This window comes from Mizuhopecten yessoensis, unplaced genomic scaffold, assembly GCF_002113885.1.
Source record: "Mizuhopecten yessoensis strain PY_sf001 unplaced genomic scaffold, ASM211388v2 scaffold10921, whole genome shotgun sequence".
In the NCBI taxonomy this organism is placed as follows: domain Eukaryota; kingdom Metazoa; phylum Mollusca; class Bivalvia; order Pectinida; family Pectinidae; genus Mizuhopecten; species Mizuhopecten yessoensis.
In genome coordinates, this window is record NW_018408788.1 from 511,103 (window position 1) to 531,000 (window position 19,898).

Here is a 19,898-nt window from a genome sequence, read left to right on the forward strand (position 1 = left end):
TTTCCATTTGGTCCTAATCCTGGACCAGCTGTGGGTTTTCCATCAGGTCCTAATCCTGGACCAGCCGTGGGCTGACCATTTGGTCCTAATCCTGGACCAGCTGTAGGCTGACCATTGGGACCTAATCCTGGACCAGCTGTGGGTTTTCCATCAGGTCCTAATCCTGGACCAGCTGTGGGCTGACCATTGGTTCCAAATCCTGGACCAGCTGTTGGTTTTCCATTAGGTCCTACACCTGGACCAGCTGTTGGCTGACCATTAGGCCCTACATTTGGTCCAGCGGTAGGCTGACCATTGGGACCTAGTCCTGGACCAGCTGTGGGTTTTCCATCAGGTCCTAATCCTGGAACAGCTGTGGGCTGACCAATGGCACTCATTCCTGGACCAGCTGTAGGCTGACCATTTGGTCCCATTCCTGGACCAGCTGTTGGTTTTCCATCAGGTCCTAACCCTGGACCAGCTGTGGGTTGACCATTTGGTCCTAGTCCTGGTCCTGCTGTGGGTTTTCCATCAGGTCCTAATCCGGGACCAGCTGTGGGCTGACCATCGGGTCCCATTCCTGGACCAGCTGTGGGCTGACCATTAGGTCCTACACCTGAACCAGCTGTTGGCTGACCATTAGGCCCTACATTCGGTCCAGCGGTAGGCTGACCATTGGGACCTAGTCCTGGACCAGCTGTGGGTTTTCCATCAGGTCCTAATCCTGGACCGGCTGTAGGTTGACCATTCGGTCCTAATCCTGGTCCAGCTGTGGGTTTTCCATCAGGTCCTAATCCTGGACCGGCTGTAGGTTGACCATTCGGTCCTAATCCTGGTCCAGCTGTGGGTTTTCCATCAGGTCCTAATCCTGGACCAGGTGTGGGCTGACCATTGGGTCCTACACCTGGACCAGCTGTGGGCTGACCATTGGGTCCTAATCCTGGACCAGCTGTAGGCTGACCATTTGGTCCCATTCCTGGACCAGCTGTGGGTTGACCATTGGATCCTAATCCTGGTCCAGCCGTGGGTTTTCCATCAGGTCCTAATCCTGGACCAGCTGTGGGTTTTCCATCAGGTCCTAATCCTGGACCAGCTGTTGGCTGACCATTGGGTCCTAATGCTGGACCAGCTGTGGGTTTTCCATCAGGTCCTAATCCTGGACCAGCTGTAGGTTGACCATTCGGTCCTAATCCTGGTCCAGCTGTGGGTTTTCCATCAGGTCCTAATACTGGACCAGCTGTGGGCTGACCATTGGGTCCTATTCCAGGCAGAGGTGTGGTGGAATATATGTCATGTCTTGTTGGTTTGGTAACTGCAGTTGGAACAGAATAAAGAAGTTAGAATATAGTGATCAATTTTATCCAGAACTAGTAATCTACAGATATGTTTTTGGTATCATCTCAGCTGTGCAATGGCATGTTCACATAGGGAATTTTAAAGGTGTTTGCTCATCATTTACAAAGTACATTTTAATTATCCTACCTATCTATAATGACTCGTGTTATATGGATTCCTGTCTAAAACCAGACTTTGATAAGTCCATGCCATCTTAGAACTTCTTTTCTTGATTTAACGATTCCTGTCCCACTGCATTGAAAGTTTTTTGTATAATTATACAGTAACCTCCCCTTATCTTAGTTGAGGGTATATCTGTAGAACAGTTAGGCCGGGACACCTCCTTCGATCAGGTAGCTCAATCAGAGCAATAGTATAACAACCTGTAGTCCAGGGTTCAAATCTTGATCTTGTCCCATATTTTATTTTTTGTTCAATCAGAATATTGTTTTTGATTAATGTTTGTTCTTCTTATAAAAATTATGCAATGTATAACATAAAATACATAGTAACTGTATACAGACTGGAGGTGTTTGACGTTCACCGGCAGTCAAAATTTTGTCCTTCGACAGTAAAATCCATATTTGCCCGGTGTTAATTTCGCATTTACATTTACTGACTATGTCTATGATGTTGTTAACCAGTGTTTGCTGTAAAGAGAGATTTGCCCTCACTAGGAAGGGGCAAAAAAGGTGAACATTAAACTGCAGCCAAAATGTCCAGTTTACAGTTTTCCCAGTGGTACGGGGATCCTTAACCCTTTCACCAGTGTAGACCATAATGGACCCCTTCATATGAATGCATGGTAGTCTACTGAAGTTACATAGGGGTGAAAGGGTTAAGTATGCCAACCTTATCTTATCTGGACACTACCTACTCTGGAAGCATGCGGTGTTTACCAATAATGATTGATAACTACTTGTGAGAACACACTGCATATTTTGGTGTTAACTTTCCTCGGCCAACTATCACTGAAAAATTGTTTGATGCAAAGATGTCATCTGCTGATATATTTTTTTAAGTAATGTAACTGACCATGCCTTAGAGCTGTTCTGACAAGAGTGCTACATTTCAAAGGGTAAAAACTGGCAAACAAAGCTATTCAGCTTGTTGATATTGAACATTACAGACTGTATAAACAGGACATTTTTTTAAACAGCTAAATATCACCGTCCTAGTCACGTGTAGTTTTTATGTTTTATACCGTATATATAGAGGTCCCTCAATGAGTTATGGTTGGTTATCATGTTTATCTCAATGGAGTTAGTTGATTTTCAAAAAGAATAAAGACATGTGGTTTACCGAGCATAAATACATAGAAATTCCAAAACTCAATTCGGAATAAATTCATGAAATTTTCATAAGCATAAACATTGAAATATACAATTTCACAATGAGAGGTAAATGAGAATGAAAATTGATGAGCCTTCAGATATATTTGACAAAAATCTCTCAAAGATTTCTCCAAGCCCAATTGTGTTTTCTTAGAAAATCTTAGAGAGTCATTCATGCATGCATGCATACTGAAAAATAAGATGTGAAAAATTCCTAATTTTCTAAAATATTTCTGATCAAAACCTTACATGCACTTTTGAAATCAAGGAAGAAAAATCACTTAGTTTAAAACTGACAGAATGACTGCAATAAAATTAAATTAAAAAATTTGGTGTTGAGTGAAACCAATAGGTACAACTTACTGTGTAATCAGGTGTTTTTCCAGGGTCCCAAATTTCGTGGTTTCCCAACAAAACACCATTTTGTAGGTGCATGAATTCAAGGATTACGAGTACCCACTCAAATGGAGAATTGTTTAATATCAAACTTGGAACTACTTCGTGGACTAATGAATTTGTGGATGAAGGTTACCCATGAAATGTACAAAATTAAAAACTTCACAAAAATTTGTGATTCTAAAGTACTGTATACTGTATATACATGTATGTAAAAATGCAAAATGGGATTTACAAGTCATGAACATGATGGGTTTATACAACTATACATACATGCACATAGTTCTTTGCACTGGTACTTGATCTTGTAATCCTGACAGGAAAATGGGAAGTTCTCCACATTTTTACAGGAGAATCCTGTCACTATGTTGCAGGTGATGCTCTCTCCACTGCTGTAGGCAGGTGTATTATCGGCGGCCAAGTAACACTCCACCTTGCTTATCTCCCCTTGGGCACAGAAACTAATTTGAAAAGGAAATAAATTGTGTAAATTCTCTTTAAACTAGAATTGTTATTATGAGGCAAACTCATAGTTCCACATGGCCCCCATACCATAAATTCCTCTTTATACAAAACCAATTATAAGTTGAGGCCTTTTAGGGACTTGCAACAATTTGAAAATTTTCTTGGAAATATTGCAGAAAAATACTAACATATAACAAATACCATGTTCTGAGGTGTCGTGGATAAACTCCATGCTTTATATCTTCAATCAAGAGGTCAACAGAACACATACAAGAGGTGGGATGTTTTTTTTATATAAAGTAAGTGTTATACAGGTTACTTTGATATACTTTCACATATTGACACAATATAAAATTCATCAAAAAAATTATCAGATTCCTTTCTATGTAAATAAATCAAGTTTCCAGTTAGGTAAAGAGGGCAGTCACTTTTAAGTTATGAAAGTTCAGTCTGTCTTGAGCTAGAAAAGGTCAGTCTGTTTTGAGCTAGAAAAGGGCAGTCTGTTTTGAGCTAGAAAAGGGCAGTCGGTTTTGAGCTAGAAAAGGTCAGTCTGTTTTGAGCTAGAAAAGGTCAGTCTGTTTTGAGCTAGATAAGGGCAGTCTGTTTTGAGCTAGAAAAGGTCAGTCTGTCTTGAGCTAGAAAAGGTCAGTCTGTCTTGAGCTAGATAAGGGCAGTCTGTTTTGAGCTAGATAAGGGCAGTCAGTTAGGATTACTTTCATACAGTTAAATCCTTTTGGTGTCTTTGAAATCGGGGGACCAGAGACCAGTGACTTGAGGTATCCTGCCCTGACAGAGGGTCCAGCTGAACAGTATTGATTAGGGTAGACAACCAAGGGTAGCTGGTTGAAGTTCAAGGGTCTGAGTTTTACAAAAGTTTGAGCTAAAAAGGGGCAGACAGTTTTGGAGCTAGAACAGGCCCAGAGTATACTTACGGAGCTAAAACAGGCCCAGAATATACTTACGTGTGTTGTTCTTCTGGTGTCATGAACTCCAAGTCACCTGTTCCTGTGCTGGGCTTGTCTCTATTGAGCCAAGCTGACCACCGTGTACATTTTTCAGGGGCAGCAGTTGGTTTTCCATTTGGTCCAAATCCTGGACCATATAATATAGGATTACCATTGGGTCCTAGTCCTGGTCTAGCTGTTGGCTGACCATTGGGTCCTAGTCCTGGACCAGCTGTGGGCTGACCATTGAGGCCTAGTCCTGGTCCAGCTGTGGGCTGACCCTTGAGCCCTAGTCCTGGTCCAGCTGTGGGTCGACCATTGGGTCCTAGTCCTGGTCCAGCTCTGGGCTGACCATTGGGTCCTAGTCCTGGTCCTGCTGTGGGTTGACCATTTGGTCCAAATCCTGGACCATATAATATAGGATTACCATTGGGGCCTAGTCCTGGTCTAGCTGTTGGCTGACCATTGGGTCCTAGGCCTGGACCAGCTGTGGGTTGACCATTGGGTCCTAGTCCTGGCCCAGCGGTGGGCTGCCCATTGGGTCCTAGTCCTGGTCCTGCTGTGGGCTGACCATTGGGTCCTAGTCCTGGACCAGCTGTAGGTTGACCATTGGGTCCTAATCCTGGACCAGCTGTAGGTTGACCATTGGGTCCAAATCCTGGACCAGCTGTAGGTTGACCATTTGGTCCAAATCCTGGACCAGCTGTGGGCTTACCATTAGGTCCTAGTCCTGGACCAGCTGTGGGCTGACCATTGGGTCCTAATCCTGGACCAGCTGTGGGCTGACCGTTGGGTCCTAATCCTGGACCAGCTGTGGGCTGACCAGGCACAAGAGTTGTTGGTTCTGTATTAAAATATAATGTGTGTTAGTTAGTTCAATATAAACAAAATTAAGTTTTCCTTAACTTCAATCTGTAATCTATATAAATCTTTCAACAACCAATCTAATAACACTATCTGGTGAGAAATATATCTGGTGAGAAATCAAGTTTTGTTGTTGAGGGTTTAAATTCGTGTAAGTAAAATATAACAGTTAAATACACCTTATATATTAAATAAATTTTGTGAAAATCAGACCCTTGCACTTCAACCGGCTACCCTTGGTAGTCTACCCTAATCAATATTGTTGATAATGTTGACTGAAGCCTCAGTCAGGGAAGGATACCTCAAGTCACTGGTCTCTGGTTACACAATTTCACAGACACCCAAAGGAATTAACTGTTTAACTAATAATATGCAATATAAATATCAAAGTAATAATAACTGTATTACCAGGAAATTATCACCTAGTCAAACTTTCACCATTTGCCAATTAAATCAATTGTCACTCACTGTTAATTTTGCCCTTCACATCTCATAACTAAGTAAATTATGTTATTTACTTATATAAGCTGTAATGATAAAATGGGGGNAATATATTATACTGCTTAGGCTATAACAGGTAGAAAATTATACTGTAATTGGATAATTCACTTTTGGGAATTAATTTAATACTTTGCAGTGGAAAAAATAAATAAATATGTTTTTTAACAAAGAAAAACCTAAATCATAAACCGGAGATTCCATATATTTTTATGGTAATTCTGGATTATGTATGTCTAGTTCTATTAATTCAACAAATTTCCCTTTGATAGGTTAATTACTATCAGATTTATTTAACTTTCACTAAAAAGTACCTGAACCACAACAACTTGACCTGTGGATCTAAGGTCAAATTTTAAGAACAAAAATTAAAAATTAAAAATCTGCTTTGCAAAAACTGTAAAAGTTACCCTTCCAATTTCAAAACATTACCTACCTGAGCAATCACAGAAGAAACGAGATGTAAAGTCGTCACATGGAAGAGGTGCGTTATCCTCATCGCGACACACATAGCCATTTTCTGGAGTACAAGAGCTCAAGGCAGCACTGCTGAGGTAGGATACACCATACATATCCTCACATTCGACCTTTGTGATACGTCCACCATTACATAGACTCTGGCGTTCTGCTGTGGACAGGTTCTCCACCTCGCCACCATCTCCACTGGGAACATGTTTGTTGATCCACACCGACCACTTACTCTCGTTACACAGAGGAAGGTTGGTGTTGGGCGTTACTCGTGGAGGCGGGGTCTGGATGGTTGTTGTCACATGAGAAGCACACTCGTCGCAGAAGGCTCTGATCTCGTGATCCTGACATTGTCCTGAGGGTTGCTTGTTGTTGAGACAGACAAGACCATTGTAATCAAGTCCGCACATAATGCCAACCTCACCCGTCGCATTGAACGTCATGTGTGAACCGACGGCCCGACATTCAATCTTAGTGATCTTGTTCATCTCACACGTACGGATGAGGTTCTTCATGTTATAGATTGTCTCGTACTCTCCGGTCTGGTCAGGCTTGACTGTACTGATCCAGGGTGTCCAATACAGGCAGGACGTCGGTACAGGCGTTTTCTCAACAAGACCAGGCACAAACGGCTCTAGGGTGGATGGTGAAATGAACGGCTCCATTGTCGACATCTTATTGAAGGGTTCCATTGTTGAGCCAGGGATGAATGGTTCCATGGTGGTTGGGGCCGGGGTCGGCGACAAACAGCCAACAAGATTAAAACGAAGTCCAATACCTTGGTGCCACTCCAGTGGACGAATCCTGGCAAAAATCAAATACTCATGAAATAAAGAGTTGCATCAATTTTGAACAGTGATATACAGGTAGTCAGATCTGAAAAGCATGAACATGTTTTTTTAACTGGATATAATTGGGCATTCATCTATTATTGAAGTTTGCACAAATTTAAGCTGTTTGAGGAAGGTAGTATATGCTCATTCAGCATGCTTTTAACATAAAGCTACAGGATCAAATCAAAGCACCATGGCATCAGCACATGTTTCAGAATATTATCACTAAATCAACAATGTTTCAATTGAAATTAGCCACTAATTAAATAATATATTCAAACTGAGGATCCATGTGCACTGACAAAACTGTAACTATGCATTCAACTTTTTTTCAGACATGATCATAGCAATAAGAAATCATTTCTTAAAAAAACACACCCTTACCACATTTTTATGAACCAATTCACAAAGATGAAAATTGATAAACAAAAAATTATCAATAGCAGTGTACTGAGTGTAAATATACAATAAGACAAGACCAGGATTTTAACCTCTGGGGCCATCCATCATATTATTGTGACTTAAACCAAGTCAGCGATAGTACCAGGCCCAGTCGTACTAAACTTATACACAAAATAAACTTAAGGGGAGGTTATTTCAGTAGAACTTAATAGTGTTTTGAAATATACAACAGGGTTAGACTCGAATTTAAACCCTGGACCATCCATCATAAAAATGTATTACTTTGGCTTTATTCCAGTAAACTACTAAATCAACAATAGTACCAGGTCTGGCCCAGTCATGCTACAGTTATATACAAAATGAAGTTAAGGGGAGGTTACTTCAGTGGTATTTAATAGTGTTTTGCCCTCATTGGAACAGAGATCCTTAAAATCAAAAGTAATAATGCATTATTTCTAACCTGATGTATCGGGCGTAGATCATAGGGAACGTATTGGTGATGGGAGTGTTCTGATCGGTGTTACCGGAGATCACCAATGGGGACTTGTCGGTCATGGAGGCTGTCACAGGCAGGAAGTTCTTTCCATCGCGACTGTAGTACACCTCATACTTGGTAACCCAGAATTTCCTGTCTTGCTGGCCCTGGCTCATGATTCCCGCGATGTGATACGGGGCTAGGAAGTCAACCTGGATGTACTGTCGGTCATTCTTGACACTGAAAATAGATAACGTTTTAGTACTCAAGGTCAACCAAATTTGTACTGTATACAGGAATATTTTCGCCAGTTTAACTTTGTCCTTTTTCACCCTCTGTAATGCAGGCAGATTTTTAAAATTCCAACATTAATAAACACAGCAATCAAATGTGAAGTACAAAGCTAACTCTGGGCAAATACAGATTGTATCAGCATAGGGCGAAAGTTCCCGAACATACAATGTTTCTTCAGATATAAGTTTAGTATTTAGAAAGGCAGTAAAATGTTTTGAAAACACTTTAAGCAAAATTGCTTCTCTCCAGGGCTAAATTATGACAAGCCTGATTCTTAACTCTTTCACCACTGTAGACCATGATGAACTCATCTAGATCAATGCATGGTAGGGTCTACTAAAGTTACATAGGGGTGAAAGGGTAAACAAGTGTTCAAAAAATGAATTCAAAATTAGAAATTTGGGAAACGTCTGAAGATTTTTGAATATTCATGTATTTTGTCTATAGGACATTTAAAATCTTTGTAGGTAAAGTTTTAGTCTTGTAAGTCCATATTTTATTAATTGTCCCAGATTTATTGTTATAAAGCTAACCAGGTTAAAAAGAACTTGGCCCTGATGTAATGTTTTATGAATCAGTGAATCAGTTCCCAGGTTAGAAGAATTTAGGCAAATTACTAAGGTTAATAATGATATATCATGCTACAATATAACAATTCCTAAACTTTTATGTTACACGTACGCAGGTATCCATCCACCTCCATAGCTGCCGTCCTTCTGCGTGTAAATACGGCCACGGCTAGCTGAGTGGAAGCGGTCAAGGTAACTGGAAGCTGACAACTGGAAGTCCTTGACAATTTGTCGGTCAGCCATGCCCATGGGCACATCACAAACTGCAACGAAGGAAGTTTATATAATTAAGAAAGTCTGCATTACAAAATAGCTTATCACACCATATATGTAAAAGGGTATGGGGTTTGTTCTATTTTCCTATGATGTTTTACAACATATGTTTCAGCTTTTATCCTCAGGTAAACCAAAACAAGAGGTCCATTGGGCTTTTATTGCTTGCATTTATTCATTTAAGATTTTTTATGGTCATGAAATAATTCTTTACAGCTAATTTCATCAAGTTTATATGCATATGGGGTTTGGGCTTGGTTTTCTTTACCATAACATATTACAACAGTCACTGCTTCTATACCACGCTACCTCAGGTGAACCATAACATGTAGTCTCAGCAATAAAAGTGGAATTTAAGATTCTACTGTTGAAATCGTAACATGTTGCAGCTGCTGTGACTTTAGTTACCTGTGTTTGGTGCAACAGTGGGAAGGGTAGTGACACCAGGTGCAGGAGTCGCTGTGGGCACCCCTCCTTGTCCTGGGAGAGGCATGGCAGTTGGTTTGTTGGTTGCCCCTGGAATAGGAGTTGGCAGAGCAGGAGTATCTGGAGTACAGCCTAGAATGTTCAGTCTCAGGGCAGGACTTGAGCCTTGGAAATGCAGCGGGTAGATCCTAATGAACTGTGTGGTGATGTTACGGTTGAAGAGCTGTCGGACCGGAGTTGAACTGTCAGTGTTACCATTGAACACCTTGGCAACAGGGGAGCCTGGTACATCGCTGTAGGGGGTAAACACCTTCCCATCTAGGGAGGTGGTAATCTTGTAATCCTTTACCCACTGCTGCAAGAGATGACCGCCCATTGTGATGACGCCAGACAACAACTTAGGCTTCTTGAAGTCAACTTGGATCCAAGGTGCACTGTCTGTAGCACTGTAACAACATCAAAAAATTGAGTTTTGCAAGTGAAATCAGAGATGAAAATGGGCTTATGGACAAAAAGGCTGGAAGTTCAATCCTTTTGATGGGAAATCGGAAGTTTGGATAACACTAAAACCTGAACAAAGGCTCAAATCGTAAACTTTTTTTATCTCTTCAAAAATTAAGGAAAATGTTATGTAAGAATGTATTCTTATTTCTGATGAAGAGTTATCAGTTAAAATTACTTTTGGTATCAATGTACAGTGAAATCTGTCTTTAAGAACATAAAAAGGACTGAATCAATCGATTGGCTATCACAGTGTCCATATAAACCGAGGTTACAGGTACAGAAATTAAATCTTCATTAGCCACAAACTCATATCAGACAGTACAGGTCGTTATTTAAGTCAGGTGATGATAAAGTCATGTTTTTACTTTATATATATAACAGGATGTCCTTAACTCATTCACCCCTGAAATTTCATAATGAACTATTCCAACCTTTTAATTGGAAGAGTTCAAATGTGTCTTCAGGGTGAATGAGTTAAAGTTACGTGTCTGTCAAGGCAGTTTTCACTATACATGTATATTACAAGATGTCTTAGAAGTCTGACGATGGTAAAGTTGGGTTTTGCTGTAGATACTCTGAAAACCAGCCCCTGCACTACATGTAAGCCTGCATAAATGAGACCTTAACTAGGTAACTCTGTAGAGAGCTCTGAACTTCAGTAATCACAAAACCCATTTTCACTCAAAAGAAAGACCGGTCACATGGATGATTGGTTTAGACAAGTAACAGAAGCATTGGTTTTGTTGGTGATAATTTGAAAGGTTTTTACTGTATACTAAGGCAAAATACAATTAAAAAATCTTGTATTTCCGCTAACCATACCTACCCTAGATTTTTGTGCCTGCCCTGAAGTTTGTATTGGCATTTCGTGATATATACACTGTTAAAGTCAGAACTCCTGCTCTATATGCGGTAAGCATAGTAAAAATATTTTCCAAAATATTTTATTTTTACCTACCTACCCAATTTTTTTCTGAGGATGATAAAACTCTGAGGAAAAAACTCCAGACATTTTTGGGATATTACTTAGATTATATTATGCATTCACATCTAACTTAAAACCGGGTATGAGGAATACATACCTCGGTATCCAGGCAGTTTGTGAGAAGATTCGGCCCATGCTGGGGCTATGGTTGTTATCCTTGGAGGAGGAGGCGGACAGCTGACTGTTGCTCACCACATAGTGATTCTGCAGGCCCATAGTGGACAGGCAAACTGATGAGAGCCGCAAAGAAATATTTCAGTAATGATGAACAATTTTAAAGTAAACAGATCACTTAGGAAAGGTCCTAACAACCTGTCTATAGTACCCGGTATGCATTCTCCTTTATAATACCATACAACACTTGATGATTAGATGTTTCCCTTAATAGGCTTCAAAACATTATCCAAGGCAGAACCGGTAAAGGATAATTTGATTGGGATTTTAATGCTTCACAAGAATAATAATGGTCATAAATGTTAATAGTTAATGATTCTAATTATTTACTGTACAGTTTATTCATAAAACTTACAAACAGTACTGTTGTTATTTCAAGCATGTTTTCATTCATCTCTGTTTTATGTCTTTACATCTAAAAATGTACTATATACAATTATTTGTCTTTATCTGTGATATCTTAATCAATCTTAATCATGCTTAAAACTTCAGAGTCCAATCCAACTTTTAACCTTCACTGTTTAAAACAGCATTACTGTCCCTCTTCCCATGTAATGACTACATATAGTATGTTGGGATACAATATATATAGAGAGAGAGAGACTATGTATAACATATACAACATGTGACTATCTCTCAACATATATGAGTGTTGTGGTTGTCATCCTTACCCTTTGGTGGTGCCTCAAATTTGCCAATTGGTGGGGCAGCCGTGGGAGCTGAATGACCTGGGGCAAGGGGCATGGCAGTGGGCTTGCTGTATGATCCTGCATTTGGGGCTGCAGTGGGCTTGGCAGCACCTCCCAGACTTGGTGCAGCTGTTGGGACACCCTGGCTGCCAGGCAACGGAGCAAGTGTAGGTCGAGGAGCTGATGGATTACAGCCCATGATGTTGAACTTAATGGCGGGCAGTCCGTAATATTCAATTGGTGTGATCCTCACATACTGGGCAACAATTTTCCTGTTGAAGAGGTAGGTGACTGGAGTGTAGCTGTTTTTGTCTCCGGGGAAATGTTTAGCATTCGTATCATTCCCGTGATCCTTGTATGGTACATACGTGTTTCCATCCAAACTTGTTGATACAGTGAAGGATGTGACCCACAGTGGAAGCTTGCCTTGACCTTGAACTACAACCCCAGTTATAGATTTGGCCTCTAGGAAGTTCACGTCAATGTGTGGATTCTTATCAGAAAGTCTGAAACAATTGGTTTTAGATAATAAGCAATTTGCTTAAATTTTTTAAAAGTTAAAGAAATATTGAATATATTTAATATGTTTTGATGGATTTATTAATTGAATGAAACTAACACAACTGTTTTTAGGCGTAGTAAAGTCTCTGAAAGGTTTACTATTAACATGTTATCTGGGAAGTCAAATAACTCAATGTATACTACCTAGGTATCCAAGCATTTCCTTTGCCGTCACCATAGAGACGACCTTGGGTGGCATTGTTCTTAGGACTCTTGGAGGATGAGGCAGAGATCTGGCTGTCACCTACAATGAGGCTGTTCTCCAGTCCCATAGGTATAGCACACACTACAACACAAAATATATTTTATTGTTTTAATGGTAAAAAACACACTACAACACAAGACATATTCTATTGTTTTAATGGTAAAAAACACTGCAACACAACACATCCTACAGATTCAAAGGTAAAATGCACACAACATATCATATTGCCTCAATGGTAAAATACTCACTAAAATACACTGTACTGTCTCAATGGACAAATACACTGTACAACACAATATATATATATATATAACTGACTTAATGATTTCCAAGTAAAAATATTGCGTTAACGAGGGTACTTTTACTAATGTTTTATGAAAATATCATAAAATATTACACTGAATTGGTGTTTATCTTCATAATTTGGCAGTAAAAGGGTAAACAGGTCTTTCTTTTATTTCTTTAAATTCATGGTGTTAATATTTACTGTCTCATATTTTCGCGCTACCTTTGGTGACCCGAATATAGCGAAATAAAATCTGCCCGTAAATATTAGCAACTATACAGTACTTATAGGGTGTTTCTCAGAGTGAAAAGACATACCTGGTTCCAAGGTAGTAATTGGTACTGGCGTGATTTGGGGTTTGCTGGTGACTTTCCCTGGAGCTGGAGTTGCACTGGAGAAACAACCCAAGAAGTTCAGTCTCATTGCAACTCCTCCAGCAGCAGCGTCAACAGGAATAATACGAATGAACCTGGCTGTGATTTGGTGGTCGAGTTGATTGATGACCCTGTTGCTTCCGTCAGTGTTGCCGTAGAACACTTTTGGCATTCCTGTTGCATCAGTGGAGTAAGGACGATAGCTGATGCCATCCTGACTTGTAGAGATGATAAACTTGGTCACCCATTTGGATTCTATTGGACTCCCCTGGGTGATCACTGCAGTAATAACCTCCGGGGTGAGGAAATCTACCTGTATCCAGTCTCGCTTGTAGCCACTCCTTACATGCAAAATAAATGCTCGGTTTCATGTTTGTGTGTAAACACAATGTATTAAAATTAATAAAAGCATTGTTAATTTTTAAAATCATGAGGAGAGGGTAATATTGAAAATATTATTCTGCATAATGGTAGATCATTATGCACATTTATCAAATGCTGGTGGCTTAAGAGCAGAAAGTTCATGTTTCCTTTGTTTCACTGATTGGTCCAGAATATTGGTTAAAAGATTGAGAACAATTTTTACAGAAGCTGAGATTAAATTAAAGACAAATATATGAAAAAAACATGTTTCCTTCCTTTTTCTTCAAATATTGTGATTACTGTGTTTGCCATAATTAGCACCCAGGGCTTATAAAATCAGCTTAAATCAGGGCACTTATTAGGATGATAAAATGTGAGTTATCATAGAACAAGTTGTGTTACTACAGTATAACAGAAGGACATTATAAACATCCCAGTGTGACTGGAGGTTGGATATCAAATGTTTCATCACTTCACAGGAAATTCAGCCATGATCACCAGACATAAATCTCTGCTTTAAAAGTATAAGTACTGTCAATCATTGATCAGGCCGGGTAAGGTCTGGAATGGGGAGGGGGATTATAGAATTACAATTCTTCCTGAAAAAGGGATTGGGCACTTATAGAGGGAGGGGTGCTAATTATGAAAAATATGGTATATGGTCACTGGTATAGATTTATTCTAATGGTACTCACTCTTATAACAGTTACAGAGATATCATTGTACTCACTTGGGTACCCAGGCTCCAAACTCATTGTACAATCTGCCAAAAGATGCTGCAGACAGCAAATCCCGGGAAGATGATGCTGTCATCTGGGTATCCTGGACAATCATGCTGTTGTCAACACCCATTGGTTCAATACAGGGAGCTATGGAAACAATCCGTTACAAAACTATAGGATTGATAGCAACATATCTTCATTCATTTCTGTTTTGTCCTAAAAAATCATTTTTGACCAGCATCAATAGTACGAAGTAAGTGTCCAATAAATATATCATTTTTAATGATTTTTAAGTTAACTTAAACAAACTCATTATCTGATTTTATAACTTTCAAAACTTCTTTATCCAAAATAATAATAATACCTTTAGTTGTTGGTTTTCCATCAGGACCTAGACCTGGTTCAGCAGTGGGCTGACCATTGGGTCCTAATCCTGGTCCAGCTGTTGGTTTTCCATCAGGTCCTAATCCTGGACCAGCTGTGGGTTGACCATTGGTTCCAAATCCTGGACCAGCTGTGGGCTGACCATTGGGTCCTGATCCCGGACCAGCTGTTGGTTTTCCATCAGGTCCTAATCCTGGACCAGCTGTGGGTTGACCATTGGGTCCTAATCCTGGACCAGCAGTGGGTTTTCCATCAGGTCCTAATCCTGGTCCAGCTGTTGGCTGACCATTAGGTCCTAATCCTGGACCAGCGGTGGGCTGACCATTTGGTCCTAATCCTGGACCAGCAGTGGGTTTTCCATCAGGTCCTAATCCTGGTCCAGCTGTGGGCTGACCATTGGTTCCTAATCCTGGACCAGCTGTGGGCTGACCATTGGGTCCTAATCCTGGACCAGCTGTGGGCTGACCATTTGGTCCTAATCCTGGACCAGCAGTGGGTTTTCCATCAGGTCCTAGTCCTGGACCAGCTGTGGGTTGACCATTGGGTCCTAATCCTGGACCAGCTGTGGGCTGACCATCAGGTCCTAATCCTGGACCAGCTGTGGGCTGACCATCAGGTCCTAATCCTGGACCAGCTGTGGGTTGACCATTGGGTCCTAATCCTGGACCAGCTGTTGGTTTTCCATCAGGTCCTAGACCTGGCCCTGCTGTTGGCTGACCATTTGGTCCTAATCCTGGACCCGCTGTGGGCTGACCATCAGGTCCTAATCCTGGACCAGCTGTGGGCTGACAATCAGGTCCTAATCCTGGACCAGCTGTGGGCTGACAATCAGGTCCTAATCCTGGACCAGCTGTGGGCTGACCATAGGTTCCTAATCCTGGACCAGCTGTGGGCTGACCATTGGTTCCTAATCCGGGACCAGCTGTGGGCTGACCATTGGGTCCTAATCCTGGTCCAGCTGTGGGCTGACCATTGGTTCCTAATCCGGGACCAGCTGTGGGCTGACCATTGGGTCCTAATCCTGGACCAGCTGTTGGTTTTCCATCAGGTCCTAATCCTGGACCAGCGGTGGGCTGACCATTCGGTCCTAATCCTGGACCAGCTGTTGGTTTTCCATCAGGTCCTAGACCTGGACCTGCTGTTGGCTGACCATTTGGTCCTAATCCTGGACCAGCTGTGGGCTGACCATCAGGTCCTAATCCTGGACAAGCTGTTGGTTTTCCATCAGGTCCTAATCCTGGACCAGCTGTGGGCTGACCATTGGTTCCTAATCCTGGACCAGCTGTGGGCTGACCATTGGGTCTTAATCCTGGACCAGCTGTTGGTTTTCCATCAGGTCCTAGTCCTGGACCGGCTGTTGGCTGACCATTGGGTCCTAATCCTGGACCAGCTGTTGGCTGACCATTTGGTCCTAATCCTGGACCAGCTGTGGGCTGACCATCAGGTCCTAATCCTGGACCAGCTGTTGGCTGACCATTTGGTCCTAATCCTGGACCAGCTGTTGGTTTTCCATCAGGTCCTAATCCTGGACCAGCGGGGGGCGGACCATTTGGTCCTAATCCTGGACCAGCTGTTGGGTTTCCATCGGGTCCTAGTCCTGGACCGGCTGTTGGCTGCCCATTGGGTCCCAATCCTGGACCAGCTGTGGGCTGACCATCAGGTCCTAATCCTGGACCAGCTGTTGGCTGACCATTTGGTCCTAATCCTGGACCAGCTGTTGGTTTTCCATCGGGTCCTAGTCCTGGACCGGCTGTTGGCTGACCATTGGGTCCCAATCCTGGACCAGCTGTGGGCTGACCATCAGGTCCTAATCCTGGACCAGCTGTGGGCTGACCATTGGTTCCTAATCCTGGACCAGCTGTGGGTTGACCATTTGGTCCCAATCCTGGACCAGCTGTTGGCTGACCATTGGGTCCTAGTCCTGGGCCAGCTGTTGGTTTTCCATCAGGTCCTAATCCTGGACCAGCTGTGGGCTGACCATTGGGTCCTAATCCTGGACCAGCAGTGGGTTTTCCATCAGGTCCTAATCCTGGACCAGCTGTTGGTTTTCCATCAGGTCCTAATCCTGGACCAGCTGTGGGCTGACCATTGGGTCCTAATCCTGGACCAGCAGTGGGTTTTCCATCAGGTCCTAATCCTGCACCAGGTAGTGTTGGTTTTCCATCAGGTCCTAGTCCTGGACCAGCTGTTGGCTGACCATTGGGTACTAATCCTGGACCTGCTGTTGGCTGACCATTGGGTCCTAATCCTGGACCAGCTGTGGGCTGACCATTGGGTCCTAATACTGGACCAGCTGTAGGCTGACCATTTGGTCCTACTCCTGGGGTTACTGTTAATTTCAAAATTGTTAACAATTGAAATGGTACTAAATCAGGTATTTATGTTAAATGATATGGACAAATTTTATATTAAGATTCTTTTATGTATTTGTTCTTCATCAAGAATTGTTATGGAAGTGTTTTAATTGAAAGATTAGTTGCCTGTAAAAGGGAATTAAAGAGGTAAGTTTACCTATATTTGATATGTATAGATCACGCTTAACACTGTTACAAATCTCAATTCTGTCAAATATGGTAAGCACATAGTTATTGCCAATGGATACTTGCAAGATTTTTTTAATTTGTGTACCCTTGCAACAAAAATGTCAAACACAAAACAATTTTGTTCACAATCATCTTTCAATATAGAATTTACACTAATATGGTATTAAATTTAACTTGTGTACGTAGCTAAATTATACAGAACTAATTGTCCCTGGCAAAATTCTGAATCTATACTTAAACCTTAGAAAAGACCAGGTACCTGTAGAAGCTGATAGCAAGGGTTTATAGCAGCTGAGAACATCAAATCGAAGGGACACGCCAACTTGCCACTCGCGGGGTTGAATGCGCACAAAGTTTGTGAGAACTTCTCTATCAAATCTAGCGAAGACAGGAGTATTCTGGTCATGACTGCCGACAAATATCATCTCCTCTGCAACACCAGTCTCGTGATACGGGCTGAAGGTCACTCCATCGTCACTGACGAGCACAACATACTTGGTGACCCACTGTGGTGCGAGGGGATTACCCTGGATGACCACACCAGAGATTCGTGTAGGTTGTTTCAGGTTGACTTGTACAAACTGCTGGTCGTCATTATATCTACAATAATAATGTTTATATATAAACTTTATTTCTTTTACCACAATCATGAATCATTTTTTTTTAACTTATATTTATGAATCTTTTAGGTCATAATGGAAGCATGCGGGGGTCTGAATGTTGGAGAAACCTGGAGTACCAGAAGAAAACCCATGTAGTTAGGTAGGTGCCTGGGTCAAAAAAGACCTACCTTGCAACCCATGCAGCATTTCCCTTGAGTCTGGCCATGTTAGCGTCCGTGGAAGCACCGTTAGATGATGAAGAATCCAGCTGGTCGTTGGTAACTAGGACTGGACTGGACACTCCAAGCTCATTATCACATCCTTACAGAGAATCACAGACATATCATTATGTAACTCAACATATACATACAGTGATTTACCCTTTATAAGCCAATAGACATTAAAAGGGTCCAAAATTACTTTTTGGCTTGATTCTTCACAGATTTGACCCTATCTAAGCTTTGCAAGAAGTGTCAGTTTTCATATATAAAGTAAAAGACATAAACAAGCGACCAAGATTAAACTAGGTGAATGCTTACCCAATCTATTTTTTCCCAGTCAGATGGGATCATTTTGTGTATCAGTATATATGAGTTGAAAACAATGCTTAAAATCCCATATCACCCCAAAAAACATATTGGAAACTGTGTTTTCCACTATGATGATAACTTTGATAAATCATTTCTGAAAAGAAAACCAGACCTTACAGGGCTTTTATGAAAAGAATAATAAAGATGAAATAAACAAAATTTTATGAACAAGGGTGTTCTGAGTGTGAAGATTCAGTGGGTCTAGACTGATATTCAAACCCTGGAGTGAAGATTTGTTATACAATTGCTCTAACTGAGCTACTCTGACCCAACTACAGTTAGAGCTATGGTATGGAAATTAAGGGGAGATAACTGTATATACAAAAACCACAGTGCAGTAGGACAGGGATCATTTGAAGGAAAATCATTCCTCAGTTATGGCTGAAATCTCCCAAAGTAAAATAGAATTTTAATAGAAATAAAAAAAGTACAAAGTTAAAAGCGTTATTTTGCATACCATTTATTCTGACAGTGTGTTGTCAATAAGAGCCCGTATCTAGGGATTTTTCACCAGGTACTCTACCATTTGGAAATGGCTTCATCTGTTATCAGCTACAGTGTACATTTTGAATTCACTACAAAATACATCCTCCTTTTATTGAACCATCCCACTACCTCTCCCCTTCTAAATCATATCAACAATATGTTTTGCCATTACATGACCAAATCTTTAAACCATGTGTAACTGTTTCAGATCGTAGTACATGACTTGTATAGTACCTAATATAAATACACAAAGCAAATCGTGTCATCCTATTCACTTTTAAAAATATACAGAAATAAATGTGAAAGAAGCTTTATTCAATTCAACATTTGTTTTTCTAATAGTCTAAATTGTGAGAATCAAATGATTTATAAAACAATAAAAAAAATCTAGGAGTGACAAACATATCTTAAACTTTCAACTTACCTCCATTAGTTGGGGTATAATGACCATGTGTGGTCGTAAGGGGTATATATGTGGTCTTGCCAAGAAGTGGATTTGGTGTCAATCCTGGTATAGGCTTTCCATCAGGTCCTAATCCTGGACCAGCTGTGGGCTGACCATTGGGTCCCAATCCTGGACCTGCTGTGGGTTTTCCATCAGGTCCTAATCCTGGACCTGTTGGTTTTCCATCAGGTCCTAATTCTGGACCAGCTGTGGGTTTTCCATTGGGTCCTAGTCCTGTGCCAGCTGTTGGTTTTCCATCAGGTACTAATCCTGGACCAGCTGTGGCCTGACCATTGGGTCCTAATCCTGTACCAGCTGTGGGTTTTCCATTAGGTCCTAATCCTGGACCAGCGGTGGGCTGACCATTTGGTCCTAATCCTGGACCAGCGGTGGGCTGACCATTGGGTCCTAATACTGGACCAGCTGTGGG

The 19,898-nt window shown here is 41.3% G+C and overlaps 1 protein-coding gene across 1 annotated transcript; it reads right to left on the minus strand.

Annotated features, from left to right (window-relative positions):
- Positions 1 to 13: 13 nt before the first annotated feature.
- On the minus strand, positions 14 to 19,611 carry LOC110463681 (mucin-5AC-like). The gene is made up of 17 exons (XM_021518479.1): positions 19,448 to 19,611; positions 18,136 to 18,268; positions 17,605 to 17,945; positions 14,783 to 17,131; positions 14,427 to 14,565; positions 13,277 to 13,674; positions 12,613 to 12,754; positions 11,890 to 12,413; positions 11,142 to 11,274; positions 9,538 to 10,001; positions 8,969 to 9,119; positions 7,979 to 8,233; positions 6,252 to 7,087; positions 4,472 to 5,297; positions 3,318 to 3,505; positions 66 to 1,291; positions 14 to 28 (listed from the first exon to the last, which is right to left on the minus strand). The coding sequence occupies exons 2-17, from the start codon at positions 18,171 to 18,173 to the stop codon at positions 14 to 16; spliced, it is 8,025 nt and encodes a 2,674-aa protein (XP_021374154.1). The 5' UTR covers positions 18,174 to 18,268; positions 19,448 to 19,611.
- Between the last annotated feature and the right edge of the window lie 287 nt (positions 19,612 to 19,898).

What these genes read in the sequence shown, in the direction of transcription:
- LOC110463681 (XM_021518479.1), bottom strand. Translation starts at nt 18,173, where the DNA reads ATGGCCAGACTCAAGGGAAATGCTGCATGGGTTGCAAG. An exon ending in GGAGGTGGATGGATACCTGC is followed by an intron (nt 8,234 to 8,968) that starts GTACGTGTAACA and finishes ATCTATTTTCAG; the next exon opens with TGTCAAGAATGACCGACAGT. An exon ending in ATCTACGCCCGATACATCAG is followed by an intron (nt 7,088 to 7,978) that starts GTTAGAAATAAT and finishes GATTTTTGCCAG; the next exon opens with GATTCGTCCACTGGAGTGGC.